This window comes from Sebastes umbrosus, chromosome 7, assembly GCF_015220745.1.
Source record: "Sebastes umbrosus isolate fSebUmb1 chromosome 7, fSebUmb1.pri, whole genome shotgun sequence".
In the NCBI taxonomy this organism is placed as follows: domain Eukaryota; kingdom Metazoa; phylum Chordata; class Actinopteri; order Perciformes; family Sebastidae; genus Sebastes; species Sebastes umbrosus.
In genome coordinates, this window is record NC_051275.1 from 7,624,919 (window position 1) to 7,644,896 (window position 19,978).

Genomic DNA, 19,978 nt, shown 5'->3' on the forward strand with positions numbered 1-19,978 from the left:
TTATTATTTTTGTTATTGTTTCTGACCATACTCATACAACTGTTAGAACCGGGATTATCTGTTTATTCATTTATTTATTTTTATATGTATATACACAGTTCACTCTTCTTATGTTCCATTTATTTTTTTTGAATATTAGATCACTATTTTGTTCATCTGTATGGAAATTTGTTATAATTGCTATTTTTGATAGTATGATTATTGATTATATGAGGATTGTGGGGATGATGGTGGAAATGGTACTAATAATATGGTACTAATAATATGGTACTTAATTATCAATACTAAAATGAATTAATTAATTATTATTATTGTTGCCATTGTTACTGTTATTATCACTCAATCCTTCTCTTACACTCACCTCACACACTCCCACACACACACGCAGACACAATCAATTCACTCAACACACAACACAAACACAACCTCCAACCCAATCTCTTGTTCTCGTGTGCGTGGTGGCGTATAGCAGTGCTGGCTTGGGTCTGATCACTCGTGAAAGTCTACTTGGTGTGCGGTTGATGCTGCATAATAGACATGAGCTGGAGTTCTCCAGGCCCACAACCCACAATGACAGTACCATGGGTGGGGGGGGGGGTCAAAAAAAAAGGCAAACCCCCTACTGAGGGTCTGTGGGTTGCCCACCTGCATCTCAGCTTGTAACTACACCCTAAAGGAATGACTGGAAAACATAACGCAAAACCCAAATACAGAAACCATGATCATTTGTTTGATATGATACTATGCAAAAACCCTTAAACCACATTATCAAAATGCTGTGATTTTAAGATAGATGAGCTGCTGGGAGAGATCAACATGTATGTCAATTATTACCCATGGCTGTTTAAACATACTGTAGTCAGTCCTGTACCTTTGGTCAGGAGCTATAAAGACTACTGTGGCCTGGTGTCAAACCCTGTTTTAGAAGTCTTTATGGCCTCTGATCAAGAGAGGGAAGTTTAAGAAGTTTCTTTTTTTGCAACAAAGATGAAGAAGTAGGATTATATTGATGTACAGCAGTCGTGTTGGGGTTAGATGTGATCTCAATCTGTTATCTGGTGAGTGCAAACAACAGATTTACTTTTACTTTCATTTTCAGGGTGGGGTTTCTTGTAAATGGTCTGACTTGTTGTAAATGTGTGTGTGGGTGGGTGAGAGAGAGAGAGAGAGAGAGAGCGAGAGAGAGAGAGGGAGGGAGAGAGAAAGATGTGTGTGTGTGTGTGTGTGTGTGTACACTGTATAAAAGGAGCTACAGAGTGAACTGAATCAGAACTCGACCTCCCATCCAACTGAGCGGTAAGTTGCTGAATCTGTTACACTCTTTATGCTTCAGTGTTTATGTGCTAGTGAAGATATTAGTTGCGTAAACATAATTGCATGATTTAATTTTAGTTTTAGAATGATTTGCTTGTGTTTACTGTTCTTGTAATTGTCTCCCAGTTTTGCAAACACAGTTTCGTACATGCGGTCCCACATGGTTGATTCCTAATTGATGATGATTGATATCCAACAAAACTTTCGAAAGAAAAAAAAACCCAGAATAGATGTTATTAAGAGTATTCTTCTTTTTAGTAAGAAAAATGCATCTTTGTAAAGCTCACAGATGTCAGATTCGATTCATCATTCAAAAGATTGAAATACTACTTTCAGGCTCTTTGTCCATTGCTGCATCATTCATTTACTGTATGTTTATAGTCCACTAAATCAAAATAAAAATTTTGTCGGCTCACTTTTAATATTTTGAGTTAATTTTTAAATTAAGTTGCCTTCAGTTACAACCATGCGCTCAAAGAAATGAGCTTAACAAGCAGCAGCAAGTATTCTGTCGGTATGTATTGCGGTCTATCATAGTGTCTTTTTACATATAACCACTGAGGACATGATGTCTTAAAAGTCCAACTGAAATTAAAGTGCATGTTGTCTGTCAAACTAATTAATATGAAAAAAAAAACATTTACATTAAGTAGTAACGTCAGCATTATTTCATTATTTTCATACGGTCACACTGACAACCAGTCAGAAAGCAGCCTGCTACAAAATAAAATCCTTATCCTTATCTAAATTACTAACATGAACACACGCCTCGTCCTGCACCTTGTTGAACAAGCCACCAAACAAACAATCACCACGGAAAAGTGCACAGGTCTCTAGTTTGATCCATTCATCCTCTGAATGCTCTAGGTCTCTAGTTTGTGGCTGTAAAGTTTCATGAGGATGTGATTATCCTAGAGGTCACCACAGGTCATTTTATACTGTGAGGTCAATCAAATGTCTCCTATTGGGACTAACATCATCACACATGAATACAGTTGGGCTCACTGGATCCACAAGAGGCTCAGCTTTACAGTGATACCAAATTTATGGAATTTAAGACTTTTTAGGGATCCCAGTATGCAGAAATATTCAGATAAACCATTTTAGAATAGGAGACAATAACACATACTGCATGTGATTATCATAGAGTGGGCATGTCTGTAAAGGGGAGACTCATGGGTACCAATAGAACCCATTTTCATTCACATATCAGGAGGTCAGAGGTCAAGGGACTCCTTTGAAAATGGACATGACAGTTTTTCCTCACTAAAATGTAGCCCAAATTTGGAGCGTTATTTAGCCTTCTCCCTAGCTTCACTCTAGCCCTAAAACTGTACCTGCTGGAGCCTCTGAAAGACAGTGAAGTCGGTCGGGGTCGCCACCGGCCGACTCACCCGCGGGTCTCTTAGGGTTAACATGCAATGTTAATAAAGCATCTTATCATATCTTATCCAATTAGCTGCTCAGCTGCAGCACATTATGCAGCATGAAAACGCACCTGCAAATATCACTTTGATCCATCTGGAACAAACAACATTCTTTCTGTCCATGTCCAAGACTTTTAACAAATATGAAAAACACTCAGACATTATTTTTTGACTGCCAAAGGTAAGATACTAAATGTGACTAAACATTGGACTTCAAAATAGAATAAGTGGAACTTTGTACTTGTTTTATTTTAGGAATTTGGAGACCAAGGTGTACACCCCAAGCAGCATCAGCTGGATCCTGAGCCGGGCGACTGGACTGAGAACAGCCAACAGGTTTGTTGTAATTCATTTTCAGCAACTGTTTTCTTATAATATATATATAGAAAAAAAGTATAGTTATACTATTATAGTATAAAGATCAATACTGCATTGCATTGTGGGATATTTATGCTGCCGTGGTGTCAAGCATTTGCTTACTGTAATATTTCACTGGAAATAGTATAGAAATTCACGTACTATTGGTTTCATACTAAGGTTTCGGACTGTTTTAGCGTACTAAATATCATGTAAGTATGGAATTTCAGACACAACTTAAGTCTTTTCTTTACTCCTGCAGAATTTCATCATTTGAGTCTTCTGATTGCCTCTGGCTACTCATACATTCCTCTTTCCTTTTTGTTTTATCATTTATTCAATTATATTCTGTTAGTAGTTAAGTCATGTAGTTAGTCAAATAAACACCTCATTTTATAAAGAACTTGGTTATTTGATTTTATGTGTGTATATAAACAATTCATATCACTGTTCACTATGCCCAAGAACTCCGTAGCAACACTGAGATTATGAGACTCAATTGGTTGATATCAAATTGGCAATTTTCCCCTGTTTTTATAAAACTGGGTGGCGCCTGGGTAAAGTATGATATTAAAAGTAACTGTGTGTGATATTTGAAGCTGATCATCACCACTCTCCTTCACCTTTTAAGACAATTTATGGGTTTATGATTAATAATTTTGGGTTATTAATTATAGATACATATTCTGATATTAATTAATGATTGATTATTAATCTGCTCTATGCAATAATGCTACATAAAGCTACAAAGGCCTCGGTATCTGACGTCCTGGGAATGAGAACGGGCTGAAAGAGACATACAGCTACAAACAAGGACAATAAAGCTGGACAAAGACAAAACAAACATTTAACTACTATGTGTGTATACTATACTGTATATATATATACCATATCGTCATACAACGGTTGGTATGATATCCTACGAAGAGTGATTACTGCACCTGCACAACGCCCTGCAGTACAGACCTGTTTAGGCAACAACACTACTTTGTTGTCAAATCAGCGGTTTCCCGGGTGAAAGTTCGGTGTTTTTGGACCCACCTATCCACCCTAACTCCTCCTTACGTGGACTTTGTCGCTCTTTCTTCCATGTCAACTGTCCTTGCTAACGATTACATGGATTACATCTAAATTAATTATCTGGGTTATATAAAAGTTATAGTGCCTTACTTTTCACCGGTATAGCTACGAACACTGTATGAGAACAGCTCGAAACTGTATATACACACCTATATACACTAGAATGTACATAAACATATACACTAGACACTGTTGGAATAAATATGGAATGATGAGCAGGTTCCTTTATGGAGATAGGTGGTTATGAAAATGTATTGCAAGATAATGCAAAAGTATTTATTACAAAAACAAAATTCTCACCGTGACTCTGTCTGGGGCTCCATAGAATTTTATTTTTGCCTCAAACACAAGTACCCTCAAACAACTTTTAAAAATGTCAATTTAACATAAAACTACTAATAGCAGTACTAAAGACCCACACAAATAAACTGGTAAAATGTGTGAAACTTCTCTAACCTTTTGGGCTGATAAACCCCTGCAAATCTAAATCTAATGGCAAATTTAAAACCAAAGAGTCTTTTTCATCTTTTATAAAAAGTGACAACCTGTTTGTTTCTTTCCTGTTAATTATTATTATTATTATTTACTTTACTGCTGCAACAAGACAATTTATACATGCAAATAATCAACCTTTCTGTTCTGTGTCTGTTGAAAGAGCTAAAGTTGTTTACCATTTCATTGTACAACCCTGTGTTGTAAAATGACAATAAATGAACCTTGATACATTTGTGATTATGATAAACATCAGACTCTCAATACACAAGGCAAAAGTGAGCATGGTTCACATAGCTCAAAATGAGCTTGTATGTATTGGTTTGGATTTTAAAGTTTGATTCAGCCGAATCCTCTCAGCCGTAACAGTGACAAAATAGGCAAGACGCTGAGGTCTAGGTCTGGTTGGTGTGGAGTCAGTGGTCCACCAGCTGCACCAGGGCCTGTTCAAAAGAAGTTAGTCCAGCATCTTGGACAGGAGCTGGAAAGACTACTGGTGTCAAAACCTGTTTTAGAAGTCTTCATGACCGATGATGCTGATGCTGCTGATGATGATGATGATGATGATGATGATGATGATGATGATGATGATGATGATGATGAAAAGAGGAAAATTGCAGGTTTCTTTTTGTAACAAAGATGAAGAAGTAGGATTTTATTGATGTAGAGCAGTCGTGTTGGGGTTAAATGTGATCTCAATTATGTTATCATGTGCGTGCAAACAACAGATTTACTTTTACTTTCAAGGTGAGGTTTCTTGGAAATGGTCTCGCTAGTTGTAAATGTGTGTGTGTGTGTGTGTCTCTCTCTGTGTGTGTGTACTGTATAAAAGGAGCTACATTGTGAACTGAAGCAGAACTCGACCTCCCATCCCGATCAGAGATGAACTGAGCGGTAAGTTGCTGAATACACTGATCGGTTAGAACTACTTTTTATGCTTCAGTGTTTATGTGATAGTGAAGATATTAGTTGTATAAATATAATTGCATGATTTAATTTCAGTTTTAGAATGATTTGTTTGTGTTTCTTGTTTTTGTGTCAAAGCTCACAGTTTTTTTTTGTTTGGTTAAAATCAGGTTTTGACAAACTCAAATGGTTGATTCCTAATGTAAGAAAAGTCATCAATTGTTTATTGTGGCTTCCCAACAAAACTTCATAAGAGAAAACCCAGAATAGATATTATTAAAAGTATTCTTTTTAGTAAGAAAAATGTATCTTTGAAAAGCTCACAGATGTCAGAATCGATTCATCATTCAAAAGATTAAAGTAGGAATACTACTTTCAGGCTCTTTGTCCATTGCCGAATCATTCACTCACGTTTATAGTCCACTAAACTGCAATATGAAACATAACTGGACTTTAAGTTAACCGGTCTTATTACTGTTTGATCACAAGGGCTTAATCTCCACTGGGGATGTGGGGGACGTCCCTCTCACTTCTCAAAATCCTAATTTTGTCCCCTTCACTTTTAATATTTTGAGTAAATTTTCTTAGAAAGCCTCAATTAACATCATCCTCTGAAGAAAGAAATGTTAACACACTTATCTAAGTTGTCTTCAGTTATAACCGTGCGCTCAAAGAAATGAGCTTAGCAAGACGCAGCAAGTATTCTGTCGGTATGTATTGCGGTCTATCACAGTGTCTTTTTACGTATTACCACTGAGGACATGAAGTCTTAAAAGTCCAACTGAAATTAAATTGCATGTTGTCTGTCAAATTGCTTAATTTTGTCATTTTGAGTCTCTTCGTTGTTTTGGATCTCTTAGTGGTTGTTTGTGTGTCTTTATAGTCGTTTTTAACCTCTTTTTAGTTGTTTTGCTCATCTTCACGATCATTTGCATATCTTTGAAGTTGCTTTGTGCCTCTTTGTGGTCATTTTGAGTCTTTATGGTTGTTTTATGTCTCTTTGTAGTCTGTGTCTCTTTGTGGGCATTTTATGTATTTTTGTAATCATTTTGAGTCTCTTAGTCGTCGTTTTGAGTCTCTTTGTGGTTGTTTTGAGTGTCTGTGGTCATTTTGAGTCTTTCTGTGGTTGTTTTGAGTCTCTGTGTTGTTTTAGGTCTCTTAGTAGTCATTTTGTGTCACTTAGTGGTCATTTTGAGTCTATTTTTAGTCGTGTTTTACCTCTTTGTAGTTGTTTTGCACGTCTTCACGATCATTTGCATATCTTTGAAGTTGCTTTGTGCCTCTTTGTGGGCATTTTATGTATTTTTGTAATCATTTTGATTGTTTGATTCTGTGGTTGTTTTGATTGTTTTGATAATTTTGAGTCTCTTTGTGGTCATGTTGCATTTCTTTGTGGTTGTGTTGCATTTCTTTGTGGTCATATAGCGTCTCTTTGTGGTTGTTTTGTGCCTCTGTAGGCATTTTGCACCCATTTCTGGTCATCTGCATCTCTTTGTAGTCACTTTGCACCTCCTTGTGATGGTATTGCTCCTCTTTGTCATCATTTGCTTCTCTTACAACAACAATAACTTTGTTCTATATCATGATAATGCTGATTTTTCAACCAGTGGTTATTGCATTAATGCCAGCTACACAGAATAAAGCTCTGTCTGTCATGACAATAGCACTGTACTGAAGGCCTTTCCTTTACTCTGGTGACTCTCTTTACAGCCATCTGAAGACAGCAGGTATCTGTTATATCTACAGTATCTGGAGTGATGATGTCACTGCTAAGCTGCAACTACATTTTGTTCAACCAGCGTCAGACTGTTGTAAAATAACCAAAGAACCCTCCGTGCTTATGTGCACATCAAACATGTCGTTATGATTAGTTATTCGACACAGTTTTTGTGCACATCATCATGATTTTATTTCAAAATGACCATATTAGCTTACCAACACACAGGCAAACTACATTGTTCCTTTATCACTTTGGGGTACTTAAAACACCCATGAAGTCCAGGGGCCAATGGCTGTGTATCATTCACCTCACCAGCAGGGACCTCATCACTCCAGATACTGTAGATTTAACAGAACCTGCTGTCTTCAGATGGCTGTAAAGAGTCACCATAGTAAAGGAAAGGCCCTCAGTACAGTTCTATTGTCATGACAGACAGAGCTTTATTCTGTCTAGCTGGCATTAATGTCATAACCACTGGTTGAAAAATGAACATTATCATGATGTCGAACAAATGAACTAAATTACATATACTACCAAATAGGCTAGAAATGATTGAAAAGTATCATAAACCACCAAAAAGAATACAGTTAGTTAGTGATTTCAGTTTTTTAAGTGAACTCAGGCTGATTAATCATCATTTTAGACTATGATGTCTGAAGGTTGGCAAACATGCTGATCAACCATACTTATCTATCATTGACCGTGATTATTGACTTGACTCTTCATCGATAAATGCATCAAAATTGAGAATTTGACTGCTGAACTTTTTGGGGAAAAAAAAGAAAATCCTAGGGGATTGAGGAGGGATGACCTCTGACCCCTGTGGTGGGTAACGTCACAGAAGGCCTACTCATAAAATGCACTGACTTCACTGATACCGAATCTCCCTCCAAACTAAATTGAAAAGCTGACGGCCCCTGAATATGATCTGATCAATACCACGTTGGCAGATTGATTTGTTTACTATGTAATGTCACAGGACTGATAAATTCCATAGGTTGTGTCGGCCATGTAATGTAGTCAACAATGAACAACAGCTATGAAACTGAACATTGGCTTGATAATGTTGTATAATGTGAAGTTATTTGGTAGCCTACTGTGTGAGAGAATGTGTATTTTTTTGGATCAATAAGTGTGGCAGCAATCGCTTCAGGGTGCCGGATCAGGACACTATTTTGTGCTCAGGTGAGAGTGTAGAAACAGAAAGATGCAGAGTCCAAGTGTAGAGTTAAGGCTGTTTATCTTGATGCATATCAAAGCATACAAAATAATGGTGTGGGAATTGAGCCTAATGAGAAATTAAAGTGTTAAATGCAAGGTAGTTGCAGTTTCTGTATATTTTCCATGGACGCACACATGAAAATAAATGTCCATTAGGCATCAATCATAGCAGGTGAAGCCCAGCCGTCTTCTCCTTATCTGTATTTCTCCCTCAGTGCTGTATTTGGGGGCCTACTCAGTGCAGGCACACTGATGGCACATGCACAGCGTATGATCAAGCACAGGAGATAGGAGGAGGAGACATGCACAGTAGAGGAGTGCAAGGGATTAGGTGGAAGTGTCAGGTGTGTTGAAAGGAGTAGCCACATAGTGCTTCTCACCTGCCGACATAATGAAACAGCCCATAGTAAGAGTGTGAGAGAGAAAAGTGTCAATTATGTGAGAGTTCTGAATAACATCTGTAGAGACTCTCCCTGTAATTTATCACACATGTGTTAATGAAAAGAACAAAACAAAAAAATATATATTTATGTAGCTATGTACAGTATGTATTTATTTGTGTATTTATTTAGCCTATTTATCTTCTACTGTTACCCCGATCCTGTGCTTAAAGAATGTTACACTTTTATAGAATGACCAAACTACCTTCTTGGTTTTTATTTTGACATGTTTGCTTTCACTTCCGGGTAACGTGACTGCCGTTCTTCGCTCTTGGATTCAAAAGAGAAAATGACAGAAAGAAACTTGCAAAAACTAAAAATTGGATCGTTTCTTTTAATTTGTTTTTTTCGTTTTTTGTTTGGAAACAAAAAACATTTAAAATGAAAAAAACGCGTGACTCCCGTTCTTCAATTAAAAATTAATAATGATAAAGGGAATTAGCAAAAACCAAAAATGGCTCGGGTTTGATTTGTTTTTCGTTTTTTGATTTAAAAAACGAGAAACGAGAAAACGGTCGTTTTTCGTTTTTGAATTCCAAAGGAATTACGGATTATCCGTTGATACCCAGACCATCAATCAATTCACTGCAGTGAATTGGTGATGTCTATATGTTAATGCTGATAAACACTTGTGATATTAGAGCCTAATAAAAAGTCTTACAGAGAGATTCAAAAGATACTTGAAGTAACCAGGTGACCTAATATTTAATTTTGCTTATTAATATTGGGTGTTTTTTTATTTTCATAAGTGAACTAAATTCATTGCTACTTTATTATTTTATTTGCACCTTTGTTAATAAATACCCAAAGCTTGGGAATTTTGTATTTAAAGCATACTCATGGTGTAGTTCATCTTACATATTTCAGGTTTTGTTGAACTATTTACAAAAGGTCAATTGAATTAATATACCAGACTAAAAACTTAGTTGGATACATACTTTTATTGTATTTCTTTAATCTTATTGGAGGCACTGCCATTCATTTTGTAGTTCCAGAATAAGAGAACAGAAGTTGTGAAATTCAAAATAGTTTACAAGTACAAGTAATAGCGCCACTTAATTTGAAACAGAACCCAGGCCCCGCCCATACTACTACCTTTACAAGACTCACCTAATATTGTATTGATACATGGGACGGGTGCTATAGATAGATAGATAGATAGATAGGCTGTAACTGGGATTATGATTATAGCCATGGGATGATATATTGTGGCTCTAATAAGGAAAAGGGTAACGCCTGCCCACTACTCCATGCCACCAAATGTTATTAATGACTACTGTTAATGATTCTGACCTGATGAAGATCCAAGTAGGGTTGAAACGTAGTCATTTATAAAAAAAATTGTGGCATGGAGCAGTTTAGATGCGTTACCTTTTTCCTTATTGACGCTGTGCTGATACGATAAGTATTACAAAGGAAATGCAAAAACTTAATGCAATGGAATGCAAAATCGGAATCAGAATTAGTTTATTGCCCAAATATGTGTACACATACAATAAATTTGACTCTGGTTCAGGGTTGGAAATTAGCACCAGTCAAATGCTGGTAAAATATGCAAGTGGCTGCTAGATTTGCTTCACTGACCAGCCAAAAAAAACAATGGTAGTTTATTGAGTGGCTGGTAGATTTTGGAATTCACCAGCCACAGCGGCAGGTGGACAAAAAAAACATTTTTTTAATAATAAAAAAAAATTAGTTTCCAACACTGCTCTGGTTTTCGTTGTCCACTGTGATTTGTTATCAGCCCATTAAATGGCCGTTATCAGTTGTTATCACGGCCATTCTAATGCTTCAGATGGGCCAAACTGTGTTGAAAGTGCAACGGTCGCAGTTTTAAACACTTGGTTAACGTTGCGAATGGAAACAAAACAACAACAAAACCACTTGGTTAGGTTTAGGAAAAGATCATGGTTTGGGTCAAAATAAGTATGTTTGTTACGTAACTTAAGTTACGTACGTAAGTTAAAATAAGTCAATGTGTTGACTCGGTCTCCTTGTTGGAAGTCCAGTGTTGATTTTTCCACCATCCATCCACCCACCCCGACCTCCTCCCTACGCGGACTCTGTCGCTCTTTATAGTACTACAACTGATTTCCTCCTTTGCTCCTGTCATAATGATAGCCATTAGAGGTGGTAGGCGTCGTCTTTTTGCATTCGTATTGGTGATCAACCTGTGGATAGTTGATAACAGCCTGCTGAACCTAATAGTAGGTGTAGCAGGCTGTTGTTTTGTGCCTCTGTAGGCATTTTGCATCCATTTCTGGTCATCTGCATCTCTTTGTAGTCGCTTTGCACCTCCTTGTGATGGTATTGCTCCTCTTTGTCATCATTTGCTTTTCTTATGGTCGTTTCACGTCTCTGTGCTCGTTTTGCGCTTCAGTGTGGTCGTTTTGTGTCTCTTTGCAGTCACTTTATGCTTTGTGTCTCATGGTTGTTTTGCATCTCATTTTTGTTGATTTGCGTCTCTTTGTGGTCGTTTTGCATTTCTTTGTGGTCATTTTGCATCTCTTTTAAGTCATGTAGCGCCTCTTTGTAGTTGTTTTGTGCCTTGTCATGGTCATTTCCATCTCTTTTAAGTTACTTTGTGCTGGTTTGTGGTCATTTAGCATCTCTCTTTTAGTAACTTTGTGCCTCCTTGTGGTCATTTCGTTTGTCTTTGAGTTGGACATGATATTACCTAATATGTTTAAATCACACAGACAAACAACAGATTTAACAGCAGAAGAGGCAGAGAAGTGAAGTAACAAGCTGTTTTCCATTTTGTCCAGTTCAGACTGAGTGATGGACTCTGAAGCCAGAGGGACGATGGAGATGCCGGCGCTCGGCCGGCCTTTCAGACTCGGAATGTTGTACGACTGCCGCAAAGACTCACTCATCCCTGGTAAGGATTTACATGTAAAGATACTTAATGCATCACAACCAAACTTTCAGTATTTAAAGTTGTATTCAACAATGTTTCATCTCAACCATAAAATGTAACTGGGAGGTTGTGATTTTGAGAACTAGCCTGCACGCTAACAATAATACAAAGGTCACAATCTCATAATTATCTGCTCTAAGAGGACTATGCTCTCCTGGGCCACCAACTATTGCAATCAAAGGATCAGGTTCAATCAGCTACACAAAAACTTCTAAGAGAGTTTGGAAAATAGATTTCTAATAGTTAGCAGGGAGCTGCCTACAATGGTCACATATACATGAGGATTTATTTTGGCATGTTTTACTTTGGAGTAATGAAGATGATGCAGTACTTTGAACTAGCCCATACCTAATACATATTGATGCTGTATGTACATTCTTCAAGGCAACTTCCCACTGTTCCTCCGTTATATCCAATCCCAGATCATTCTACCAAGAGGATTTCAGAATAACTAGGGAAGTGTTGTGCAAAAATAGAGAAATAATCGTATACAAAGGATATTTTGCTGGTTTAGCTGAGGGATTGAAGGTGAATAAAGATTCCATGGATGTATTGTAGGGCAATCTAGGAAAGGAAAATGTCTTCCATTTAATAAAATTGCGGATTTGGAGAAATCTGAAGAATTGAGTTTGTGGAGATTAAATTTAATGCACAACTGTTCAAAGGAGGGGAATATTCAGTCAATGTAAAGAGCTTTCAACACTTTTACATTTCCAAAAACTGAAAGTAAGATAGTCCCATACTGCCACTAGGTTTAGGTATTTATTCTATTCTGTTTGTTTTTTTGTTCCAAATAAAGTGGGTTATTACTTTATCTAGATTTGTAAAAAAAAAACTTTAAAAAAAGGATCAGGATGCACTGAAATATACATATATATCTTTTAAGTATATTAATTTTAACAGCGTTGATTTTTCTAATGAAATGGGGAGACAGGGCCACCTATCAGCAATAGTGCACTCGGGTAGTGTCTTAAAATTCTATTTAAATGAGTCCGAGCTGGGTACAACGCCGCTGGGAGATGTGAATATGACATACACTGAGCTTTTGGTATTTATAGGATATAGTTCGCCATTTGACAAATTCCCTTAATAGACCCTACCCTACTCTCAGAACAGACCTAATATTTGGTATTGATTTAAATCGGTTTGTTATGTATAACAATAAATCATATGCATATAATGAGACTTCTCGTCCGTCGTTGTAAGGGGAAGTATGTTGATTTGAAGGAATAGTTCTGGATCAAAGCAAGAGGAGAGACATATAATAGCTTCACCCATGAGATGAATTTGTCACCAAATCCAAACCTCTCGAGAACCGAGAAAAGAAAGTATTTTACTTTTCTGGTTTATTGAAATAAACAGAGGAGGGACAGGTAGACAGTTAAAGGGACTGTTTGCAACTTTTTAAGCATATAAATGTACCGGGTCGGGACATATGCGCGCTCGCGTGTGGCCGGAGCCTCTCCTCCTCTGCCTGCTTGCCTTCACTCACACTCACTCCACACTGCAGACGAGTTAGTTTAGCTCTGAGAATATCTAGTGAATGTACAGTGGACGTTTGTGCAGAAATAAATGCTGCAGCTCCTCCAGACCAACAGAGGTTTCCCGTGTCTTGTGAAGTGACGGAGCTCAGTAGCGAATAACGTTATCGTCTCTGACCGGGTGCCGGTGTCTCCCTGCAGGCGCAGTCGGGATACACCGGCACCCGATCGGCGGCGATAACGTGTCTCGCTGTGGAGCTCCGTCACCGACCCGCTTTTCCTGCTCAATCCCTCTCCGGAGGGAGACACCGGAGGCTGAGCAGGAAAAGCCAGCATTGATTCATGGAGAGACCTTCGTTTGGTCAGCTAACATTACTGCCAAGCAGCTGAAATATAGAGTGATATTGTGGTTTTAGCTGACGTGTGTCGCCTCACTGTTTTGAGCGATGCTCGTTCATGTCTATGTAGAGCGATCACAAGCGCGAGCCTGAAGCTGACTTTCGTTGACTTCACGGCCACAGGTCACTGTTAATAAGCATTTCTGAAAGTTACAAATAGTCCCTTTAACATGAGATCAAGGCTGAAGTAATTCAAATATTACATTTGAAAACTCAACAGCAACAACTGTTTCCTGACACAATGGCCTGGATATTCTGGAGAAAGTCGTTTTTCTGAAGAAATAACCCATATCCCAAAGTGTGTTCGGCACGTCCCGGACGCACTGCGGTTCAACAACAACAATGATGCCCTATAACAGTTATGATAATAGTCAACATCATAAAACGTATCCACCTCTTTTGTCTGGTAAGGAATAAGGGATCTCTTTATTATCATACAACCTCTTGGAGGTATTATATAACTGAAGAAACAATTCCACAATTTTCAAGTATGGTGAGGAGGATGACTTGAATTTAGTTTGTATGAGTATCTAATCTGTCTTTTCTGACGTAACAGCACATTCTCCTGTCTGACTGGTTCTGGAAGCTGAACTTGATTTTCACTTATTTTTCAGGAATGACACTGTGGGACCATGATGATCTGATGAAAAATATTAGCGACAGACCACAGAACTATAATGACTTTGAGATAGTTGCATCGGAATCAATTTCAGATAAATCTTCAGCACTAAATGTTGATGCATCGCTGAAGGCAAGTTTCTTTGGTGGACTGGTTGAGGTTGAAGGATCGGCAAAATACCTGAAAAATAGTACGACATCCAAAAGTCAGGCCAGGGTAACACTGAATTACAAAACTACCACAAAGTTCCAGGAACTGTCGATGAATCATCTTGGAAGAGGCAATGTGAAGCATCAGTATGTCTTTGAGAAAGGATTAGCAACACATGTAGTCACTGGTATCCTTTATGGGGCACAAGCCTTCTTTGTCTTTGACCGTGAGGTGTCTGAAAAGGAAAATCATCAAGACATTCAGGGCAATTTGAAAGTCATGATCAAGATGATTCCTTGCATTGCGATAGAAGGTGAAGGTTCGCTGAGAATGGAAGACAAGGACAGAGAAAATGTTGAGAAATTCTCCTGCAGATTCTTTGGAGACTTTTCCCTTCAGAAACCTCCTACATCCTTTCGGGATGCAGTGGAAGTCTATCAAAGTCTGCCAAAATTGCTGGGAGTCAATGGAGAAAACGCCGTACCGATGAAAGTTTGGCTGTTGCCACTGACAAGTCTGGATTCTTCTGCTGCTAAACTCGTACGTCAGATAAGTCTAAGATTAGTTCAAGAATCCCAGAGTGTCCTGGAGGACTTCAGTGAGCTGGAAATGAGGTGCAATGATGCATTTAAAACCACCACTGCACAGCGTTTCCCACAGATTGGCAAAAAGATTAAAACTTTTAAAGAGATGTGCTCTGAGTTCAGACTGGAACTCCAACGAACCTTGGCAAAGAAACTTCCATTAATCCGAGGAGGTGGAGAAGAGGAGGCTGTGCTCGCTGAGATCTTGAAGAAGAGATGCTCTTCTCCTTTCAACAGCAAAAACCTGAATGAGTGGATGGACTGTAAAGAGAGAGAAGTCGACACATTAAAATCTTTCACCAACATGATGAAAAACACCAAGATCGTTCCATCTCAAAATCACCTGTATAAGGAAAGCCTCAGTGCAGAGCATGCTATGTGCTTTGTTTTCACCTCGCTGGGAATTGCTGAACCGTACCTCTCAACTTTATCAAACTACTTAAAACAAACACCAGACGACCCTCAAGATCCACGCACTCAGGATGTAGAGAAGGAACAATGGCACGCCTCAAAAGAAGTAGCAGATGTGATGAGGAATAAAGCAAAGCTCTTCAGTGACTTTGCAGAGGCCAACAAGGAGAACAAGAACATTAAGTTCTTGACAGTGGGATTAACAAATGAGACACAGAAAGGTTCAAGCATCTACCTTTATAAAGATGGCTTTTCAGTCAATGAGAACTTTGAGCCACCTTCAAAGCCTGAAACAGTAACAGTAAGTGATATAAACCACAACAGTGTGACACTGAAGATTTCTCCACCCAGATTTGGAGCAGAGAACATCACCTCCTACTCTGTTGAGTACTGTGTCACTGGAGAGGATGGATGGAAACAGAAGACAGCATCAACAGCTGTAGAAGTCACAGTGACCAATCTGAGTCCTAACTCCGAGTATATGTTCAGATGCAGAGCAGTGACCTCAGCGGGTGTTGGGCCAGCCAATGAAGGTAGTGGTTCCATTAAAACCTTACCTTGCAGCCCTCCTGGAAAACCTCAAGTTGAACCAAACTCAAGTGAGATATCAGTTAGCTGGGAGAAACCTGCTGAGCTTGGACAAGATGTCCACATCTTGAGCTACATTGTGGAGTACGCCGTAAAGGACAAATGGGTGAATGAGGAAGATATCCAATGGAGCCGAATGATGTCGAGAGCTGAAAAGGCAATCATTTCAGGGCTTCAGTCAGAGACAGAATATGTCGTCAGGGTCCGATGTGATTGTGGTGTAGACGGCGGAAGCAAAGAGAGCATCACTGTCAATGTCAGCACAATACAAATTTCATTCAAAATGTATCACAAATCGCCCTCAGTTAATCAACTCACTCTGGCAGAAGAAAACATGGACATCTTTGGATGCCGGAGGTTTAACTTTGGCAAAGAAAGCACGATGCAAAATCGCACAATAATGGTTCTTGGAGCGACCGGATCAGGAATGTCCACTCTGATCAATGGAATGATCAACTACATCCTAGGTATAAAATGGGAAGATTCATATCGGTTTAAGTTAGTTGATGAAGGTCAGGCGAAATCACAAGCTCACAGCCAGACTTCTGAAGTCACTGTGTACAAGATCAACCACCAGGATGATTTTAAAATAGATCACTCACTGACCATTGTGGACACTCCAGGGTTTGGAAATACAAGAGGCATAGCAAGAGACAGAGAGATCACAGAACAGCTACGTAATCTCTTCTCTGCTGAGCACGGCATCAGTGACATTGACGCTGTGTGTTTCGTAGCTCAGGCTTCTTTAGCACGACTCACTCACACACAGAAATATGTGTTTGATTCGGTGCTGTCAATCTTTGGCAAAGATGTGGCGGACAACATCCAGATTCTGGTGACATTTGCAGACGGCCAGCAACCACCAGTTCTAGAGGCAATCAATGCTGCAGATGTCCCATGTCCTAGAACAAAAAACGGGCTGCCAATTTACTTCAAATTCAACAATTCTGCATTGTTGGCAGACAACAAATCATCTGCAGCAGACAACATGAGTGATGAAGATGAAGGAGGAGAATTTGATAAGATGCTCTGGGACATGGGGACAAAAAGCATGAAGAGGTTCTTTGTTGCTTTGAATAGCATTGAAACCAAAAGCTTGATAATGACAAAAGAGGTCCTCAGAGAAAGAAAGCAGCTTGAGAATTCAGTTGAAAACTTGCAGGAGCAGGTTAAAGTCGCGTTAACCAAGCTTGAGGAGCTAAAAGAGACAACTGCGATACTTAAAGATCATGAGGCAGAGATCACCAGAAATGAAAAATTTGAGATCGAACGCACTGTCACACAGTGTTTTAAAGAAGATCTTTCTGGTACTGGAATTAACATCACCAATTGTCAGCAGTGTCACTTCACCTGCCACACGAATTGTCCCTATGCAAATGATGCAGATAAAAAACACTGCGATGCAATGGGATCAAATGGATACTGTACTGAGTGTCCAGGCAAATGTTATTGGAATGTACATTTTAATCAGAGGTACAGATGGGAATATAGGGAAGTTAAGAAAAAAGAAACATATGAAGAGCTGAAAAGAAATTACCTGAAAGCCTCAGAGGCTAAGGTAACTGTTCAGGCGGTGGTTGTAGAACTGAAGGCTCAATACCAACGTCTGGAGGATAAGGTAGTGAACCTGATGGAGAGCTCTGGTAAGTGCTTAAACAGACTTAAAGAGATAGCACTGAAGCCGAATCCTCTCTCTACTCCAGAGTACATTGACATGATGATTGAGGGAGAGAAATCTGAGGCCAAGTCTGGCTGGAAGCAACGAGTTGACTACCTGATAGCCATGAAAACAAAAGCAGAGATCATGGCTAAAGTAGGCAGAAGAGAGGAACTCCTCCCTCATCAAGAATCTCAAATCTAGGCCAACCAAAACCATGATGAGACCAAAACAGATTCCATCAAGACCAAGACGAGACCTATTCTGACATGTATATAAAAATAACTGTAAAGGATTGTGAGTGACACTGATCAAGGCCCAGACGGGACCAAGACTTTTTAATGGCTATAGCCAGTGTTACGACGACACAAGTTCACGGGACCTGTAGTTTATTTTTTTTCAGTGCTTAACTAGAAACTGTTGTAGTGGAACTGATTTTTTTTAGAACATAGAAAGTAAACTTTGAAAGAAATGCTGAATGAGAGATTGTATTGAGTTACAGAAGCCAGTGGAACAGAAGCTAAACAGGAAGTGAAGTCAGGACTTCAGCTCTTAATAAAGTGCTCCAGGGATGATGTATTATTGTAGGCCAACCAGGAAGTTAGTATTGCCCTGGTTCTCTTGACAAAACGCCAACGGGATTGCTCCATTGGGTTTTGGATTATCGGAGAAAATGAACTCTGTTAAAAACAAATGTTTATGATACTCACACAGTTTGTTACGTAAGATAATCCTCACAAATGAACAGCACTTTATGATTTTTGAAGTGTGAATGCAATCGCCAGAAATAAAAAGGCAAAAGTGAGCATGGCTCACATACCCCCGCTCACTGCTTGACCCCTGCTAAAGTAAGGCCAAAGGTTTGGCCCTTTTCTAACCACCAAAAGGCACAAATACACCACACTGTCAACCATTATACCAAATTTGAAGTTCCTAAGTTAAATACATTTTGAGTTCTACTCCTGAAACGAAAGTGTGACACGCAAACGGACAGAAGGAAATGCGGAGCACCATATACCCCCGACTACGTTGTCGCGAAGGTATAAAACGCTAACGTGAGGCTATAAACAAACTACACCGCAGTCTCATCTGTGCAAGTATACACAACGAAGCTGTAAAGGTGGACGAGTCGGCATGATGACGTTTAGTAATCTCATTTAGCCACTTGTTAACAACCGCATTTTTTTAAGACACGTAAAAGCTTCAAAATTCACCAGTGGGATATTTATTGACGTATTTTATGTTGTAGAACAAAATGTTAAAATCTCTTCAGCTTGTGTTAACCACAGACCTTATTTCAGACATCTAACTAATAACTCATTGACATCCAGACAAGGGAACCAGAAGTGCAAAAATGCTGACTCATTTCCAGGTTTTAGAACTCATTCCTGTAGCACTCTATTCTGAGAAATGGTGGTACAGGTGGTAAAATTTTTCTTTTTAAGTCTAGGGGATGTAATTACCACGAAGCCATCCAGCTGTACCAGCTACTAACAGGCCACAATATTAACTCAATATCTTCGGTTGACACAAACAAGAAAGGATGTCCCTGATAACCATGAGAGAAAAAGCAGACCATGTGTCTCGATACCGAGAGACTTAAATGACATTGAAGAAGAAAAGCTGAAGCATAAATGTGTGTGAGATAAAGAGTGAAGCTGTTCACAGTTTTCTTTTGTACAAACATATTCCTGCTGGAGTTATTTGCTATTTTTGTTCTGTTTACTAAAAAGGAAAACACACATTTACCATGTGTGGTGATAAATGTTTAAGTGTGATCACATTTTGTGCTGAAACCATTAACTTCCTGACACCAATGTAAAGTTTAAACCTGCAGCTCTATTAACTCAGCAATCTGAATACTGAAAATGTGATAGTTTGTTTTATTTTCTATTATGATCATTTAATTATATTTTCATGAAAATGTTTAGATATATCTACACTGCACCCAATTTACATTGGTCAATACTGGGTTTTAAACAGGAATTAATTCAAAACTAGCTATTTAATATATATATATTTTTTTTTAAATCTGCTTTTATCTTATTTTTTAAATTTGAAAAATATCGTTAATGTGAATACCTTTTAATAATTCTATTGATGTGCATTGAAAAGCATTTTATTGTCCTGGAGTAATAAGGTGAATGTTGGAGAAATGATTAACAATAAATCATATCTGATATATATAAACTGTGTTGTGTGCTGTCCTCTGA

At 38.5% G+C, this 19,978-nt stretch overlaps 2 protein-coding genes and 1 long non-coding RNA gene across 3 annotated transcripts; all 3 read left to right on the plus strand.

Moving 5' to 3' along the window:
* Window positions 1-1,165: 1,165 nt before the first annotated feature.
* On the plus strand, window positions 1,166-3,410 carry LOC119491987. The gene is made up of 3 exons (XR_005207694.1): window positions 1,166-1,296; window positions 2,997-3,077; window positions 3,361-3,410. It is a non-coding gene; the product is annotated as an uncharacterized LOC119491987 (long non-coding RNA).
* A 2,113-nt stretch (window positions 3,411-5,523) lies between these two features.
* On the plus strand, window positions 5,524-16,179 carry LOC119491533 (stonustoxin subunit alpha-like). The gene is made up of 4 exons (XM_037775673.1): window positions 5,524-5,564; window positions 11,726-11,838; window positions 14,371-16,053; window positions 16,085-16,179. The coding sequence occupies exons 2-4, from the start codon at window positions 11,739-11,741 to the stop codon at window positions 16,177-16,179; spliced, it is 1,878 nt and encodes a 625-aa protein (XP_037631601.1). The 5' UTR covers window positions 5,524-5,564; window positions 11,726-11,738.
* Window positions 16,180-16,247: 68 nt separating this feature from the next.
* Window positions 16,248-18,276, plus strand: LOC119492028. The gene is made up of 2 exons (XM_037776339.1): window positions 16,248-17,372; window positions 17,631-18,276. Exons 1-2 carry the CDS (start codon window positions 16,248-16,250, stop codon window positions 17,967-17,969), a joined length of 1,464 nt encoding a protein of 487 aa, XP_037632267.1. The 3' UTR covers window positions 17,970-18,276.
* The last annotated feature ends 1,702 nt before the right edge of the window (window positions 18,277-19,978 follow it).

Bases quoted from the DNA above. Each gene is read 5' to 3' on its own strand.
- LOC119492028 (XM_037776339.1), top strand. From the start codon at position 16,248: ATGTCGAGAGCTGAAAAGGCAATCATTTCAGGGCTTCAGTCAGAGACA. The intron at 17,373-17,630 runs ATCGAACGCACT...ACATATGAAGAG, and splicing joins CCAGAAATGAAAAATTTGAG to CTGAAAAGAAATTACCTGAA.
- LOC119491533 (XM_037775673.1), top strand. From the start codon at position 11,739: ATGGACTCTGAAGCCAGAGGGACGATGGAGATGCCGGCGCTCGGCCGG. The intron at 11,839-14,370 runs GTAAGGATTTAC...CTTATTTTTCAG, and splicing joins CAAAGACTCACTCATCCCTG to GAATGACACTGTGGGACCAT. The intron at 16,054-16,084 runs GTAGTGGTTCCA...CTTACCTTGCAG, and splicing joins TGTTGGGCCAGCCAATGAAG to CCCTCCTGGAAAACCTCAAG.